Below are 19,488 nucleotides of genomic sequence, written 5' to 3'. Positions count from 1 at the left end.
GCCCAACTTGATTTTGTGACATCATTGGGTGGCAGGGGAGACAAACACTTCCGAGTTAAAACCGACCACCAATCAGAAAACAAACAAACATTAATTAACCCATCAGTGAAAGTCGAGCATGTCTGCAAAACCATACCAAATGTTCAGCAGATTTGCTCTGGAAAGTTCCACAGCCTCCTCTTCTGTTTTGCTCTATTTGGAGATAGGGTTTGGGGGAATTATTCAGCACAGAGGGTGCAAAATGTTCTTCCTCAAATAAATCCTCATTTAATTAAGGCATTACCTTTTTGAATAAAAGGGGCTGCCACTGTTGCCTCTTGCTCTTCTTTGTACCGTCTCAGTTGAACGACGTAGTCCGTTTCCCATCCTCTTCCAGCTGCCCTTCCTCTCCCGCCCCTCCACATCCCTCGCCCTTCCGGTCCCCTGCCTCGTCCCCAACGCATGGTCGAGCGACCCCTCCCAGGATTATGCCAGCCCCTCCCTTGGCCGCGATGGGAAAACCCCATTTCTTGCGCCCATACGTGGTGTGTATCTTTTCCTCTCTTTGAACCCCTCTGCAAGGAAGTGGCAGCAAAAGTTGAACACGACAAAATAAATGCTTTTGCTGAGGTCAAAATATCAATAAATACAAAACCATCGCCACATCTGGGGTCGTTGGGAGGGGACGGGTGGTCTGGAAGTGAAATTTGAATTCCAATCATCGAGTAGACAAAATGACATCCAACCTTCATGAGCACGCGTGGAAATGGACGCGGCTTGCCAGTTTCTGCTCCATAAGCACCATGGGAGTTGTGGACACCAGCCTAACAACAACAACAAAAAAAGGTGTGCATGAAATACAAGGGGGTGGGAAAAAACAACAACTAGAGAGTTAATCGAACACGTTACCCTCCACGCAGTCTTGCGATAAAAATAATAACTGAAAGGGCACTCGGTAGAGCACATACCTCCACCCGGATTCGGATCTTCACCAAAATCAAATTGGTCTTCGTCACACACCCAACCTGTCTAAGTTTCGTCTGAATCCGTCCACAACTTTGAGATATTGGGCAATATATCATTTTTGGCCCCATCTCTAAATGGTGAAGAATCACAGAAAATTCTTGAAGCTGGATCAAGATCTTCACCAAAATCTAAATCAGTTCATCCTCATCACACACCCAACCTGTCCAAATTTCATCCGAATTCATGCACAACTTTTTGAGATATACTGCACACAGACAGACAGAAGTAAAAACATAACCTCCATCCACCTTCGATGGTGGAGGTAACTATATAACTTGAGTAAAAATACAACAAACAAGAACATGGGCGGGGTCTACGAGTGGCAAATTTGATTGGTCACGTGAAATGCTGGAAGATTTTGTCCAAGTACTGCTCAACAGAAGTTTTGAAAGTGCCAAAACGGTGATTTGTGTTCTCCAGTGTTCAAGTATATGATTAAATCGAGATAAAATAATTTTTAAAAAGATTTTAAAGGTCGTATGGAAGAAAAAAAAATTTGGAAGTTTACTGCTGTTTACGCAGCATCTTTTACACCACCTTATTCAACACATTAACTAGTGCATGCCCGTAGGTGCAAACAAAACAAAACAAAAAACTTTCAAACCGCATGCCAAAAACAACCACACAGGCCGTTCCTTCGCTCTCACGTGCCCGTACATGCAAAAAAAAAACAAAAAAAAAAACAAACTTTCAAACCACGTGCCAGAAACAACAACCACACAGGCCGTTCCTTCGCTCTCGTAAACGACGATTGGATTGGGGCATTGTGTTTAATAAAATCGAGAAAGTACCGAAATCGAGAAAGAAAGAATACAGTAAGTCGATAAATCAAGAAAAAAAAAAATCGAGAAAGAATACAGTAATCGTCACTGACTGGATTGGGGTATTGGGTTTAAGAAAATCGAGAAAGAAATCGAGAAAGTACAGAAATCGAGAAAGAATACAGTAATCGTCACTCTCCGGAAGTGAAGTCCTCACTGTCCGGAAGTTCGCATATGGCAGTTACGATTATTGGCAATTTATTCTTAATGGCCAATTATTCAATTAGCGCCAACGTATTTTGCCTTTTCCCAATGTCATCGCAAGGAAAAACACAAAGAGAAGAGGAAAGAGGAGAAAAAAAAACGTGCAAAAAATAATTTACTTCCTGCTTCGGAGCATACCAGCTAACTCTGATGTTCCCCAAATTTATGCACCGTCTAATATGAAAAGGATCATAACTTGGGCCATTGTGTTTATCTATAAATGCGCATAAGAAATCGAGAAATTATTAGAATACACGAAAAAAAAACGTGAAAAAAAATAATTTCCTTTCTGGTTTGGAGCATACCAGCACTCTGATCTTACCAAAATTTATACACCGTCTAATAGGAAAACGATCATAACTTGGGCCAGTGTTTATCTATAAATGCGCATAAGAAATCGAGAAATTATTAGAATACACGAAGTCATCATTATCCGGAATCCCGTACGTTGTAACCTGTAATGGGGAACGCAGCTGAGCTTCCCTTCCCCATCGGCCACGCAACAACGTGTCTTGCCATTGGTTTGGTAAATAAATGGCCATAACTTGCAAAGCACTTGTCCGATTAATATCAAACCTTGAAAAGGCACATCCTCAGGTCCCCAGCAATATAGCTGGCAAGTTTCAATTAGATCGGACCAGTGGTTGTCGAGAAACAGCGGTCACACACACACACACACACACACACACACACACACACACACACACACACACACACACACACACACACACACACACACACACACACACACACACACACACACTGCTGGAATTATAGATAGATTCTTCGTACCCGTTTGTGTCCTTGATGGAGTCCTTAAAAACAGTAAGTTTCCTTTTTTGAATGATTTTCAATTTCTTTGACTGCCAGACAGGCAACAAACTAAATATGATCATCTGCGATCAGGACAAGTTCAGAACCAAAGTACTGTTAAACCACAGGTGCGTTTTCTGATGCATGTTCAAAATAAAACAGTTTCAATCAAGTTGTTCCTCGATCATAAACTGACGTTTGGAGAGAGAGAGAGAGACAGACAGACATTAACCAATTGCTAAACCCAGCTTTTCACTTTGCCTGCGTGGGGTAACTACATGTTACAATATGCAATGACACCTCATAGAAATAATCCAAAGTTTAAGGCAATTGACCAAAGGGGCATTACCAATCGGGCGTCGGTTAACCCTTTGAACCCCGATCTCCCTGGAGAAAAATCCGGCCGCTTTGGGATACGGAAGTTTGAATAGCGGCCGGTAAAACGACCACGAGGGTTCAAAGGATTTAGGGAAAAATTCACAGGTGAAGAGCGTAGTGCACTGGGAGATGTAGAAAGAATATACGAGAAACAGCATGAAAAGCAGACACTGAAGACAATAGTGATAAACTGCATGTTAACAGTTAACATGCAGATGCGTCAAACGATGGTCAAATTGGAATGATAAAAACGATTCCACCAGAAACTAGAAGGGCACTAGGGAGAGCGCATACCTCCACCAAGCCGATTAGTTTACGTTTTGTATCCCACTGATGGGCTGGATCTGAAGTAAAATCTAATCAGCTTGTTTTCGTCACCGAAACAACTCATGCCTGGTGTTGGCTCAATGGTTAGGGTGGTGGGCTTGGGATCCCAGCATCCTGAGTTCAAACCCCACTTTTATGTTGAATAAACACCAGGTGGGGTTGACTCTGCCCGTCATCCTTCTGAGGTCAGCAAAATGAGTGCCAGCTTGCTGGTATCCTTTGTCGGAGTTGCGACCCGTTCAGGATTGTGTCCAATAGCCAAGGAGACTGCTTAGGCAGCACCAACGATCTGCACAGAGTATGGTCCTGATGGATGGATGGAACCAACTCATCCACCAAATTTCGTCCAAATACGTCCACAAATTTTTGAGATGTCCTGTTTACAAACAAAGACAGACAGAGAGACAAGGGTGAAAACAACCTCCGTCCACGTTCGGTGAACAGAGGTAATCAAGTCACCCATACTACCACCAATCCCAACTTCAACTGACTGTGGAGCAAGGGCTGGCTGTGGAGCAATCCACATTGGTCGATACGATTTTGGGGGAGAAAAAAGGGAAGGCTGTGGACAGTGGATAAATTAATTTATTAAATTACACCTTTCCATTTAGAAGCAAAAAGAACTTTACAATTAAGGAAAGAAAATCAAAGGAAAAATTGGGAAGTAGTAAATGGAATGAAAAACAATGATTTTAAGAGATGTATAAAAATCATAATCGGCAAGTTAGTGAATTCCACACTGGAGGAGCAACTGGCACAGTTTTAAAGTATCGCAAAAAAAGAATTCTGGCTTCTTGTGAAGGATCGTATTTGTTACTCGAATATATAGCAGACACTCTGCCCAGAGTGTAGCAAATGGTACGTTTTATGCCTTGTACACACCATGAAGTATTCCGTTGCAAAGGAGCCGTCGGTTTCCATTTCCCCATGGTGCTGGGGTGACGTGATTGCGTAAGCGCACGCTCACACGATGTTGCAGGCCTCACCCCTAAGGGCGGTGTTGGGTTTCCTGAAATACCAGCTTGTTTTTAGCATTTCGCCTTTCACATTTTAACGACATTACTTTGCAGAACGATGGATAGCACCCGCATTGCAAAGCGACTGAACGCCTCTTTGTTCCTTCAACGAGCATGTTCTCTTCTGCCTCGAGGCAGCAACTCTTCCAGCTCAGAAGTGGCAAGACAGGGTCATCGGCGTGTCTGCAACTTTGTCTTTTGCAGTGTCACAGAGGGCTGGGGACACAAAGAAATTGCTGTTTTAACAAATTATTCCAGTTGAGGGGATGAGACGAGAAAACCCCCACCCCCTCGCCCCCCCAATGAGGATTTCACTGGCCTGGTTGGAGGTGAGGTTCTTTCCTTGCAGAAGGCAGGATTTAGACAGGAGAAGCCAGCACATAAGCTGCTCCAGAATAGCAAGAAAGAGAGTTTGTGGCACAAATGAAGCACATTTTGTCATCTCTTATACCATACATGTAAAAGACATGGCAAGATATGATTGTATTCGAATTAATAGAAAATATACCATGGATGCATGACTAAATGCTCCTCCATCACACGGAAATGTAAAACGACGCAAACTTTCCATGTGCGAGTCGGTTTACCGGAAGCAGGTAATACTCTGGATATATTGGCAGAGCACACAGATACACACCACACACAAACTCGCAATGTCTTCCTACGACTTCCACGTGAAGATGAAACATTGGACTTCTCAGCTCACCATCAATATAGTTAAAGACTTAACGACAGACACGTTGAACTGGAGAACCATCAACTTATATTTTCAACAGCATGGAATGTTTGGAGGAACAGAAACACAAATTCCACACGGTCACCATATCAAGTGATGAAACAAGACTGAGGGTGTGGGGGGGAGTGTAATGGTGGAGCATCCGCTCCGAGTCTGGGAGGTTCCGGTTCCGGTTTTGGAGCAGCAAGAGGTCTCCTTCGGGGCTCCCTGCTGACGTTCTCAAAGCTAAGTTTCCGGTTGTTATTTGTCCCGTTTTAACTGTTTAATTTTCTCACCTACATGTTACTGTGTGTTGCTAGTTCGGTTTTGTTTCAAAAATCGTGCTATTTTGTGAGTATTTTTGTCGACGTTCTTACCTGTGCTTGAGGCCTACCGGTTCCACTCGGTGTTCGATCGTTTTTTTTTTGTTTGTTTGTTTTTTCTCCCCATTACCTTCAATTTCTATCGTCCCCATTACCTTCAATTTTGATCCTCCCCACTTTCCAAACATCCCCCATTCTCCCAACTAATCTCTTTCTTATCTCAAAAAAAAAAAAAAAAAAAAAAAAAAAAAAAAAAAAAAAAACCCTACAACAACAACAACACGCTCACCTCCCGATTTTGCTTCTTTTTCTTCCTCTTAACTTCCTCCTCGTCTTCTTCCTCGGTTTTTTTTTTTTTTTACACTTCCATGACCTAATCTGTTGAACTCTCTCATACATTAATATTAACAACAAAAAAAAAAAAATATATATATATATATATATATATATATATATATATATATATATATATATATATATATATATATATATATATATATATATACCCAACAACAACAACACGCGCACCTTCTCCCGATTCTTCTTCCTCTTAACTTCCTCCTCGTCTTCTTCCTCGATTTTTTTTTTCCTCCACTTCCATGACCTAATCTGTTGAACTCTCATACATTATTTTTAACAACAAAAACGATCTTATAATGCTTCATCTTCCTCTCTCACACATGTGGTACTCTTTACTGTTTCACAATGCACTACTCTTCTGCTATTTTAAAAGACTGCTCTCATTTCGACCTCTCCTTCATTCCTTGCCTAAAAAATCCAACTATTACAGCGCTTCTTCTCTCCAGTCTCTGAATTCGCCTTCATTGCATCCATCAAGAATTGTGTTAAATCGCATCTCTGACCTAAAACTTTTAAAAACCACAGTTTGCCATGGATGCTCGCTTTCCATCAACCATTCTTTTTTTCCAACTTCAGTGCCAACTCACCCCCCTCACCCCTCACTCTCACCCTCAAAGCAACCATCCCACTCTTCTCCCTCCAAGCCTCCCTCTCACCTCTCTCAAAAATTCCCCCTCACCTTTCTCCCACCTTTCATCCCCCTCACTCTTCCTTCTCAAAGTTGCCCCCTCTCTCATCCACCAATCTGCCTCCCTCCACTGCCCTCTCACCTCCATCTCTTCACTTCACCTCCTCAAATCCTCAACTGCCTTCTTCCTTGTCTCTTGTCCCCCTCTCCCCCAGCACCACAGAGCCTTTTCTCCTCCTCATTCGGCCCCCTCCCCTCGTTATTCTGCAATACCCCACACTCCTTCAGCAACCCTCCTTACCTGCCCCCTCGTCCCTTGTCCTACCCTCCCCCTCCCCTCCACCTCCTGCACCCAAAGCCTCCTCCCCTTCCTCTTCATTAAAAGTGTGGACCTCAAATATCCGGGGCCTTCGCTCAAACCTTTCAGATCTTTCCATACAGGTTGCCACTGACAAACCAGACATTATCTGCCTAACAGAAACTTTCCTCTCCCAAGACGTGTCTGACTCCCAAGTATCTCTCCCTGGCTACTCCCTCTTACGGTATGACAGACCTGAGCCTCGTCCTGGTGGAGGTGTTGCTCTCTTCATCAAAGACTCTATTCCTCACTCTCCATGCACTGCTCTCACTCCCCCACACCCCCAGGAATACCTCTGGCTTCGGCTTCCCCTCCACTCCCACCTCATGTTTATATGTGTACTGTACCGTCCACCGAACAGTGATGACTCCATCTACACCTCACTATCCGAAAACATGGACCATCTTCTATCTTCTCATCCAAACTCTCTTCCTCTTATGTGGTGACTTCAATTGTCATCACGCCAGTTGGCTCGGTGTGGGTACCTCTCTCACCTGCCATGGCACCTCAGCAAAAGCTTTCTGCGACTCATTGGGACTGACTCAATCGGTCAGCTTCCTGACCCGGATCTCAACCAATGCTACTCCATCTCTTCTGGATCTGGTTTTGACAAATTTCCCTGACAATATCTGCTGCTCTTCCTTCGCTCCAATTGGTTCTTCTGACCACGTCCTTGTCAAAGTGGACATCTCTCTGGCTGTTATCAGAGAACCACCTCACCGCCGTCGAGTCTGGCATTTCACTCAAGCCGACTGGCAGGGTCTCCGAGCAGCCATCAAACTTACAGACTGGTCTCCTATCACTACTTTCTCAAACATCAACTCATCCTGGGAATTCTTTCAAAGAAACTTGCTCTCCCTCATGCACAGATTTATCCCCTCTCGTGTTCAGTTGTCTTACCCTTCCTCCCGCCCTTGGTTTACTGAAGCTTGTGGCGAGGCAGTTGTCCTGAAACAACTTGCCTTTGCCTCATGGAGAGCAAACCCAACTGAGGGCAATCTCAGTTCTTTCCACAAAGCTCGGAACAAGTGTGTATCTACCCTCAGGAGAGCCAGAAAACAACATCTTTCTCATCTCAAGTCTGAACTCTCAAACCTCTCTCCCTCCTCAAAATCCTGGTGGCGTTTAATCAAATCTGTTTCTGGTGTATGTTCCCCCTCCATCCCTCCCTTACCTCAAATGGCCGCACTGCTGATTCCACACGTGATAAAGCTGAATGTCTAAACTCGGTGTTTGCAGCTAAATCTTGTGTCCTAAACCCATCACTATCTCTACCCACTTTACCCAGTCGCACCCAACTGTCCCTGGACTCTGTATCCTTTTCTCCTGACAAGGTGGAGAGCTTGCTTTCAAACCTCGAGTCAGATTCTGCAGCCGGTCCAGATGGCATCAGCCCACGTGTCCTCAAAGCCTGCTCTTCTGCTCTTGCTCACCCTCTCTCTGTTCTATTCACCCTCTCATTTGCCCAAGGTCATCTGCCATCTGCTTGGAAATCTGCTAACATCACTGCCCTGCATAAAAAAGGTGCAAAAACAGATCCCTATAACTACAGACCAATCAGGTTATGAGTGGCTCAAACCCTGGCAGAGTCACACTGATGGTACGTGCTGCTTCCTTGCTTGACATTTAAAAAAGGATAACAGCACGGATAATCCCCATAGATTGGCATCTGTGGGGAGGAGGAAATTCCGCGGTGAGGAAGGCAGCGCCATTATGACGTCGTTGACACCCAGAGTGCCCCAGGAAGTGACAGCACTTCCCCTAAGCTCAGTGGATGTGTTTGTCTCGCCTAACAGTCCTGTTGTCTCGGTTTGTCCATGTGTGTGTGAGATGAGAGTGTGGCAGCTCCTCTACAAGCTTTAGATGCTGTTGAAAAAAGAAAAAAAAAAACAATCTCACATCAAAGCAAGGAGAGTTGAAGTCATCCAAGAATGCTGGCTCAGACATGTCCACGTGCGTGTCTTCAACGTACTCTTTCTTAACGACAATAGCTTCCTGGAAAATAAGAATCGCAGTGGAGTATCCATACGCTGCATTTATATTTCATGACAATCTTAATCAGAATCAGGATACGCCAATAACATTTCTTGAACACTTTAAAAAAACCTAGCAATTTCAATATTTTTTTTTTTTAAGTTTAAAAGTTTTTTTTAAAACCAGTTTAAATAAAAAGTTTTGACGGAGGCAAAGTTTAAATATATATATATATATATATATATATATATATATATATATATATATATATATATTTTTTTTTTTTTACGTTAACATACCGCCTTCTTCATGTCACAATGAGGCTTCAAGTCGATATCACTGGTTGATCGATCATTAAACCCAGAGGGATAGTCCGCATGTTCCAGTTCAGTCGCTTTCACACGGTTACCCAAGTTATCCCGTTCCCAATGCTTCCTCTCCTTCTTCAACGGCCTCAATGGGAAAGCCCTGTCAAGAGCAAACAACGTCAATTACCTCACGCAAGGGTATTTCAAACATTCAGTTTATACTCGCTAGAAGTGCTTCAAAACATACAGGTAAACGAGGTACGCCACTCTTTCAGAACATGTCCAAAATGCAGAAGTACAGCACTTGGCAACGAGTCATGGGTTCGATTCCCGACGATAAACGGTCACATTGGTGCTTCGCAAGCAGTGTGTTGCATCACAAAGTGTGCCGTTCCTTGGATGGACGTTAAGCTGGGTATCCGGTATGCCTGCATTGATTGGTGGATGTCAGATCCCATGATGGCGTCATTCGAGAAGAGTGGGAAAGTTATTGCCAGCACCTTGAACAAATTACAAATTCCTGCCAAAATCAGCCACAGTCGAATGTCAGGCCTGGGCAGCCAGTTTGTGAAAGACTTGTCCAAAAATGTAGCCAATAATTCACAGGGAAATTTTTTTCATGAACGTTGGTGGAAGAGTGCTGAGCACCAAACAACATTTTAATATCTTTAGTGTGACTTTGCCACGATCAGACCACATTAATCAATCAATCCAATCAATCCAAAAGGGACGTTTTACTGGTTAAAAAAAAAAATCAAAACAAAAATTTCACCACTTCAGTTGTGATCATGATGTCATAGATGATGTTATAATAATTTGCTTCCAATGGCTCAGCAGTATGGAGAACAATGGGTGAGTTTGAACGTACAACACAAGGATGACCTGCACGAGTCAAGTTAACTTTGAACCACACTGGATGGTGTGATGGTTAGAACGTCTGCTCTGAACCAAGACAGACAGAGTCATACCAAAGACTTCAAAAATGGTACGTGCTGCTTCCTCGCTCGACACTCGGCATTTAAAAAGGACGAAGCACGGACAAAGAGCCATATGTTGACAACCATAGTGCAGGCTTTGATGGGTGGAATGCCCTCCTCCTGCATTGAAGTTCCTTGTAAGGAAGTCTTATTATTAACCGAGTTGTTGGCACACAATGTGCTACATTATATCAGTAGACATGATTGGATCAGACATTCACAGACACGAGTGAGCTTTGCATCTCTACTTATATGGAGGACATGATCACAAGGAATAACAAAGAAATTACATACAGGAGATGGGCATTTGGGCAATCATGCCGTCACAACACCAATACCAACTTCATAAATTCATCAAAACAACTCAATTTAATTGTGGGAATTGGAGGGGGGGGTGGGGATGGGAACATTGTGGCAGACTCTGGGATATCACACGGGGTGCTAAAATAAATAAGTAATTTTTTCAATGGGCAAGGGGAATTGGGATGGGCCAAGGTAGTTTTAGGGTGAAGAATATACAACACTGAACAACCACAATTGCTTGACGAAACCCTCTAAAAGACGTCACACTCAGCAACAGATGCACACAAACACCCATCCATACTCAAAATACCTAAAAATTCCTATCAACATCCCAAAACCACTCAATCTCCAAAACTTCCAAGTATCTATCCAATTTTAATTTAAACGTATCTACTTTTTCTGCTGCCACCACCTTTCCAGGGAGACCATTCCATGCATTAACTACTCTCTGAGTAAAAGACCCCTACCTTACTACCGTCTTAACTCTCCTCTTCTTTACTCTCAGACTATGGCCCCTGGTGCTATCACTGTCAACCCTGTTGAATAATTAATCTTCACTTATTTTATCTCTACCTTTCATCATCTTAAACATCTCTATCATATCTCCTCATAACCGCCTCCTTTCTAGTGTATAAAGCCCTAGTCTGGCAGACATTGGCTAAAGTGTGTTTTTGAGTACATACACAATTTTATTGCAGATTCTGGTAACATAGACTATACTAAACTCAAATCCGAGTGATGCCACTTTGTCACGCTTGAGCAATTTTTTTTTCGGAGCAAAATTCAAAATGGCCGCCATCAAAACCGTTTTTTGGCCGTAACTTGGCCAAAAATTGAGATATGAACCCGATTGCAGTGGCAAACCCTATGTTTTGGGGGTCAAGGAATACACTGATATGTTTAAATAAACCATATCATCCATATAAATAGTCCATATTGCAATATTGGTATATCAGATACCATATTTTGACTAAAATTGTAATAAATTATTGACCAATTGTTGAAGTTTAGACCTATAAAGCTTGAGCCAAATAATATCAAGGGTACATACGATGAGGACACTGAAAGGTTGCTGATGTGCTTTTATTGCGTTTATATATAGCTGTAGCACGGTTCCAATTCAGTTTCATGGTATAGCGAGAAAAGTGTTAAAAAATAATTTTTCATAGAGCAGTTTTTCCCCAGTACAGTTGTGACAAAAAATGGCTGCCATGAAGATCAATGAACTGTGTCAACAGTTCAAGTAAGTTATATATGCTTGGATATTTTTAAAGAAACATGCAAAACTGTGTGTGAATTAACAGTAAAGTATTGTTATCAGTAGACTAAATTTTCTTTTGAAAGCAAGACGTTTTTGTATCTTCATATCATGATTGTTTTGATACCATAGCAACCGTTTGTGTTGATGATGTTTAAAGTACACAGGGTGGGAACAGGTTTTCTGATTTTTTTATACATGTATTTTACAAATAAATGAAATGATTAATTTGTTCATCACCCCTTGTAAATGCCTTCCATTTAAGAATGCATCGGGGTGTTTAACTTTCTGAACAATTAATACAAGACATAGTTATTTCGTGATTGTTTTGCATTATATTGATCTAACAACAATTGAACATTTCTACTTGTCTTTTTCTTGTCACAACGTTCGACAGCTGTGATCTTGAATCCGCTTGAACTGAACGATGGCATCACAGCTTATATTAACATTTCTTGCCTGCTCAATAGTCACATGAAATGCAGTGCCAGTAAACAGCCAATGAGTGTAGCTGGACCTGAAAGCCTCAACACCATCGTAGAAGAGAGCAAACGTAGAGGTGATGGGTGGCATGTGCAGACTATGTGCAGAATCTTCTTTCTTATTTGAGAGATAAGCTGAAGATATGTGATACGTATTTGGTCTTTGACCAGTATTATGACAACAGCATCAAGAAAGTCACGCGAAGCGCTCATGCAGGCAAAGATGCCAGTCGACGACACCAGCTGAATCTGACGACGCTACTCCCTGCTCAAAAGATCGTTTTGACAGTGACAGAGAACACCATTTAATAAATATCATTTGCAGCTACATCAAAGACCATCCTGAAGCATCTTTTACCAACACAAGGCTCATATTAACTGGACCGAACCCAATGCCTATGGAAATTGCAGAATACCAAGTAGTCGAGAGGCCTGACCTAAGAAGCACTCACGAAGAAGCCGATGTTATTATGGTACAACAAATGGTCCTTCTAGCCTCATCAGGAGTTCCGAGTATCCGGGTAATTTCAGATGACACGGATGTATTCGTATTGCTGTTGCATCTTTACCAACTGAAGGAACTGGCATGCAACCTTGTGATGGCTGGTACAAGTCGTGACAGATCGTCTGTTGACATCAAGGCGACAGTGCAGAAGCATGCACATATTGTCACCCAAGTTCTGGCAGCACATGTGGTGTCTGGATGCGACACAGTTGCCTACCTGTGGGGTATCGGAAAAGGCACAATTGTGAGACACCTCAAAGATGGTCGTCAATTAAATTATCTTGGTGATCTTGATGCAGAATTACCAGATGTCATATCTGAAGCAACTGCCTTCTTTGCTGCTTGCTATGGATCCCAGGAAACAGAAGACATGTCAGCTATTCAATTTGATGTCTGGTCTTCAAAGATGGCTAACAAGAAGCTGACATCAGCACCACAGTTAAAAAAACTCTACCACCAACCACTCTGGCTTTCATCCAACACGTTCTCAGGGCGCACTTGCAGGCAGGAATATGGCGGGCTGCATTAGATCCAGACCCACCATTGATCGATCCAACGAGTCATAGATGGTCACATGAAGAAGTGTCGAGCATGTTGCTCCCTGTGTCTCTACCTCCGGATGTCATCAGAGCTCCTCATAATGTTCTCAAGATGATTAGGTGTGGGTGCAGCTCAGTGCGACCGTGTGCAACGAATAGATGTAGTTGCTCTGCCGCCAGGCTCTCCTGTTCATTGTTCTGTGGCTGCCATGGTATGGAGGAATGTCAGAACGACCAAACAAAGTCTGTATTAGGAAGCGAAGCTGTGGAACTTGAGTGAACACTAGTTATTTGATTTATGCAGCTGTCTTGTATGTGAGATTGAGTGAAAGCAGAATGAAAGAAGTTCATCAGCAACCAATCAGTGTATTCATAGTTGATAGCATGTACAGACCCCTTTTTGGATTTGAATGTGTGTAAAATTTGTGTAAACCTTGCTTATTACATATATTTGGTTAAGTGTTAATATAATTAATTATAGTTTGTAGTTACCTAATCATTGTATTACTCAACTGTACTGTTGGAAATAAAGATATACAATACAATATACTGTTTACCACTTAAATCAGGTTCATATAGATTTTGGGCATAGTTACGGCTGAAAATAGTTCGGTCGATATTTTTTCAGTCAAAATATTATATCTAAATAGAAAAATTGCAATATAGACTATTATTATGAGTTGTATGGTTTATTTAAACATATCAGTGTATTCCTTGACCCCCAAAACATAGGGTTTGCCACTGAAATCGGGTTCATATCTCGATTTTTGGCCGAGTTTAGGCCAAAAAACGGTTTTGATGGCGGCCATTTTGAATTTTGCTCCTAAAAAAAAATTGCTCAAGCGTGACAAAGTGGCATCACTCGGATTTGAGTTTAGTATAGTCTATGTTACCAGAATCTGCAATTAAATTGTGTATGTACTCCAAAACCACCTAGGGTAAAATTCCAGTTCTGCATCCAGACTACCCTGTCTCCTTCAGCCGCTTCTCATAGCTGAGTCTTGTGAGGAATCAATCTAGTAGCCCTGTGCTGACCCCTCTCCATGGCAATATGTCCTTCCTGAGTTGTGGTGACCAAAACTACACACAATATTCTGGATGTGGCCCTCACTAAATTCCTGTACAATGTAACACCACCTCTTGATTTATAGCGAACGTAGTGAGCTTCATACTTAACGCGTGCACATGAGAGAATAGGAAACAACAACACAATACCCTGGCAATTTGGAATCCGTGTCCTTTGCTATGACCCTTTTGCTTCCGGGTTTTTTTTTTGTTTCCGGTTTTTGTCATGGGGAATGATGCATGCCGGGAGATATAGGCATCGTCGGAGACATGAAAGACCCAAATATCAGACATGGTGTACATTTCCTCCACTGATTTTAATAAAGATATCTCCCACATCATCAAAAAATAATTTTTAATCGTGATTTACATTATTTGATCGCCGATCCCGAATCCAGGCCGAAGTAACCAGAAATTGCGTATACAGTTGTGAACAAGTTATAGGTAAAGTCAGAAGCGAATGTAAGAAGAATTCTACGTTTGCTTCTCGTATTTATTTTTTTAGATGAGATCCTGTTCTAGGCGGTGTAATTGTTGTGAAGGTAATGTTGAGGTATAATGCTGAGGTAATATTGATTTTTTTAGATGAGATCCTGTTCTAGGCGATGTAGTTGTCGTTGTGAAAGTAATGTTGAGGTAATATATATTTTTTAGAGGAGATCCTGTTCTAGGCGGTGTAGTTGTCATTGTGAAGGTAATGTTGAGGTAATATTTATTTTTTTAGAGGAGATCCTGTTCTAGGCGGTGTAGTTATCGTTGTGAAGGTAATGTTGAGGTATAATGTTGAGGTAATATTTTTCTTTTTAGATGAGATCCTGTTCGAGGCGGTGTAGTTGTTGTTGTGAAGGTAATGTTGAGGTAATATTAATTTTTTTAGAGGAGATCCTGTTCTAGGCGGTGTAGTTGTCGTTGTGAAGGTAATGTTGAGGTATAATGTTGAGGTAATATTTTTCTTTTTAGATGAGATCCTGTTCGAGGCGGTGTAGTTGTTGTTGTGAAGGTAATGTTGAGGTAATATTAATTTTTTTAGAGGAGATCCTGTTCTAGGCGGTGTAGTTGTCGTTGTGAAGGTAATGTTGAGGTATAATGTTGAGGTAATATTTTTCTTTTTAGATGAGATCCTGTTCGAGGCGGTGTAGTTATCGTTGTGAAGGTAATGTTGAGGTATAATGTTGAGGTAATATTTTTCTTTTTAGATGAGATCCTGTTCGAGGCGGTGTAGTTGTTGTTGTGAAGGTAATGTTGAGGTAATATTAATTTTTTTAGAGGAGATCCTGTTCTATGTGGTGTAGTTGTTGTGAAGGTAATGTTGAGGTATAATGTTGAGGTAATATTTTTCTTTTTAGATGAGATCCTGTTCGAGGCGGTGTAGTTATCGTTGTGAAGGTAATGTTGAGGTATAATGTTGAGGTAATATTTTTCTTTTTAGATGAGATCCTGTTCGAGGCGGTGTAGTTGTTGTTGTGAAGGTAATGTTGAGGTAATATTAATTTTTTTAGAGGAGATCCTGTTCTATGTGGTGTAGTTGTTGTGAAGGTAATGTTGAGGTATAACCGGAAATTGCAGCATTGAATGTAAGAAGAATTCTACGTTCGCTTCTAGGCTTTGCCTATTCCATATTAATTGATCCTCCTCCAAATACAACCTAAATCCCTGTTTGCTCTCCCTATAGCTGCCTGGCACTGTGCTGCCTGCTTACCCTGATCCGAGCATGCAGCACCCAGCACCCCCCCCCTGCCAACGGACACAGAGACAGAGATGGTAGTTGTAACCCTTCGTTAGTCCCATATGTGGTGTACGAGGTGCAGTGGAACACGAGAAGCAAGAGTGTTAGCAGCAACTCCGCTTTATTGCGCGTCCTGATGTACATTCTTGCCACCCCTAGCGGGCGAGTCATGATATACGAAAACCCAATCACATGGTACAGCACACTCCTCCCCTCGTAAAATGACAAGTCAAATGATGAAAGGATAATCATAACATGACCAACCGAAACCAATCAACACTCAAAATCCTCCAAGTACCGCGGCCGCATCCTAACCCGCCTCGGACGGGCAGCGACGCCAGACGGCCCAGGTTCAGACGCCTCCCGGCTCGGTTGAGGTGACACCCTTGCCGGACTTGCGCCATCCGCAATAACAACCGCCCCCGGCCGACCAGCCTGCCCGACGTCCTCGGGCAGGACTGAATCAGGTGAAGACCCCGTGGGCGTCGGCACATCCGGCCCTGGCGATACGTCTGGCCACGGCGACATTACAGGTGGGGGTCCCACATCGCTCGGCCCGGGGGGGGGGGTGACGCTGAACAGCAGTCATGCATTTGGTCCACGTGCCGCTTCCACACCTCCTCACTATCAGTCCGCACCATGCAATTCGCCGGCCCCAGTACCACAGAGACCACAGCCGGCACCCATTTGGAACCGTGGAAATAATCGCGCACTATTACCCGCTGTCCCACATCGAAACCGAGCAGCAGAGTCGGACGTGACACCGCCCCACTCACCGACCCTCCAGGTCGTAGCAAATCGAGTCTGGACCGCAATGCCCGTCCATAGAGACGAATGGCAGGAGAATCACCCGTGACAGGATGAATCGCGTTCCTGCAATGGAGCAAAAAAGACATCGACCACCGTCTGCACAGGTGCAACACCCCCCCCCCCCCCCATGCGCAAAGCCCGTTTCAACATCTTAACAAAAACGACTCAGCCTGCCCATTTGTCTCAGGATGATACGGTGCGGACCTTAGATGTCAAATACCATTTTGACGCATTAACTCATTAAATACACCTGCAATGAACTGCGGACTGTTATCAGAGACCAGGATCTCTAGTAATCCTTTATTAGCAAAGATCGTCCGCAGTTTCTCTACTGTAATGTTTGCTGATGTATGCTGCAATACTACAACCTCCGGCCATTTAGAGAATGCATCGATCACAATCAAAAACATTTTGCCATTAACCGGCCCCGCAAAATCTACATGGACCCTCTTGAGGGCCAGGCCCTGCTGAGGTCGGCCATAGCCCCGAGACTCGAAGTGGGTTATCAGCATCTGTTTGACACATGGCACAACGCGTAACCAACTGCTCAATGTCTTTGACAAACCCCGGCCACCACAACAGGCTACGAGCAAGACTCTTGATCTTCATGACGCCAAGGTGACTGACATGCAGTTCTTCCAAACACCGCTGCCTGAACTTCGGCGGAATCACCGCCCTCATTCCCCACATAACGCACCGTTGGACCAACGGACAGCTCCGATGCGCGCGACGTGAAAAGCTGAAATGCCGGTGTCGAAGGTAGATCGCTCCAATTCCCCGTAGAAATCACCTGGACGACACGGGCGAGCACTGGATCATGAGCAGATTCCACCGCGACATGTTTGGCCGTGATCGGCCCGCTTTGGACCTGGCCCAGCGCGAACACATCGACCCGGTCGGCCGACTCAGACGCAGCTGGACCCTCCTCACACGGCAAGTGTGAGAGCCCGTCGCAGATAGCATGCTTCTCGGTGCTTCGGAACTGAATATCATAATCGTAAGCAGCAAGAAACAGACACCACCGCTGTATTCGCGCGGCCGCTACCACCGGTACCCCGCGTTCGGGTCTCAGGATGAATTGAAGCGGTTTGTGATCAGTCTGCAAAGTAAAATGCCGCCCCAGCAGGTATTGATGAAACCTCCGCACACCCCAGATGAGGCTGAGAGCCTCGCGCTCGATCTGGGCATATTCCCGCTCTGCTGCGGACAGGGTCCGGAATGCAAAACAAACAGGCCGCTCGGAACCATCGTCCATCCTGTGGGAGAGCACTGCCCCGATGCCATATGCAGAGCTGTCGCATGCTAATAAGAGCGGACATGCAGGCTCGTAGTGCACGAGGACCGTATCCTCTGAGCAGCCGCTTGACGCGGTCTTACGACGCCTGGTGTGCAGGCCCTCAGGCCCAGCGCTTGTCCTTCCTGAGCAATCATGTTAACGGCGCAAGTTGTGAGCTGAGCCCGCGCACGAACCTTTGGTAATACTGGGCCATACCAATGAACGAGCGCAGCTGAGTCTTGTCGCGAGGCGGTGGCATGTGCTGAATCGCCTCCACCTTCCGAGGGCCTTTCAACAGCCCCTCCGGCGTGATGATGTGCCCGAGGTATTCCAAGCGCTGCTTGAAGAACGCGCACTTGTCCGTGTTCAAGCGCAGGCCGCACGCTTCTAGCTTTGTCAGCACTTGGGCAATGTTCGCAAGGTGCTCGGCCGCCGTTTTCCCCGCAATGAGCACATCGTCCAGGTCGGTCTGAGCGGGCAGGCCAATGCAAACCTGATCCATGGCTTTCTGCCACAAGGCTGGGGCCGAAGCAATCCCAAAACAGAGTCGGGTATATCGATAGAGCCCTTGACACGTGTTGATTGTCAAAAACTCGCTACTCCCGGGATTCATCGCCAGGTGAAAATATGCATCACGCAGGTCTAGCTTCGTGAAGTATTGACTCCCCGCCAATCGTGCATATATTTCATCGATTGACGGCAGTGGATATTGCTCCACGCTGAGCCCCGGGTTAACCGTGAACTTGAAGTCCCCACACAATCGGATGTCTCCATTCCGTTTCAGCACCGTGACGACTGCGGTGGCCCAATCTGAGTACGACACCCATTCGATCACTCCACAGGGCTCCAGCCTATCCAGTTCACCCTTGACCTTGTCCCGAAGGGCATACGGCACCGGTCGTGGTTTACAAAAACGAGGAACCACCCCCTCCTTCAGTAAGACCTTTACCTCCACACCCTTGAGTTTCCCAAGGTCGTCGCAAAACAAACCTTGATGTCTTTGAAGAATCTTCTCCAACTGATCCTCCCACCGGCTCGGCACGGGTTGCACAAGGTGAACTGCGGCCCAGTCTAGCCTGATGTGGGACAGCCAGTCTCGGCCGAGGAGACATGGTCCCTCCCCCGCACGACGTACAACGGAAGCGCGGCGACCTGGCCTTGGTACCGCACAGACACGTCTGCCATCCCGACTGGCGTTATCTTCTCGCGGGTGTACGTGAACAGCGTGAGGTTTGACCTGATAAGTTTCAGGCCGTTGAGTCTACGCGTGGTCTGTTCGCCGATGATCTACACAGCCGCTCCCGTATCAACCTGAAA

At 44.4% G+C, this 19,488-nt stretch overlaps 1 protein-coding gene across 1 annotated transcript in view; it reads right to left on the bottom strand.

Moving 5' to 3' along the window:
* LOC147013952 (uncharacterized) overlaps positions 1-19,488 on the bottom strand; it is a 60,073-nt gene that overhangs the window by 14,117 nt on the left and 26,468 nt on the right. Inside the window, exons 7-11 of the mRNA XM_085851361.1 lie at positions 9,222-9,390; positions 8,848-8,943; positions 726-803; positions 284-554; positions 137-192 (exon numbers count right to left, since the gene is read on the bottom strand). Of these exons, the coding sequence (XP_085707487.1) occupies positions 137-192; positions 284-554; positions 726-803; positions 8,848-8,943; positions 9,222-9,390 (670 nt within the window). The remainder of the gene's footprint in view (positions 1-136; positions 193-283; positions 555-725; positions 804-8,847; positions 8,944-9,221; positions 9,391-19,488) is intronic.

The sequence above is a fragment of the Eptatretus burgeri genome, chromosome 13 (genome assembly GCF_056783735.1).
Source record: "Eptatretus burgeri isolate ZD-2024b chromosome 13, Ebu_testis_v1, whole genome shotgun sequence".
Lineage (NCBI taxonomy): Eukaryota > Metazoa > Chordata > Myxini > Myxiniformes > Myxinidae > Eptatretus > Eptatretus burgeri.
This window is presented reverse-complemented; position numbering and strand designations above follow the sequence as displayed.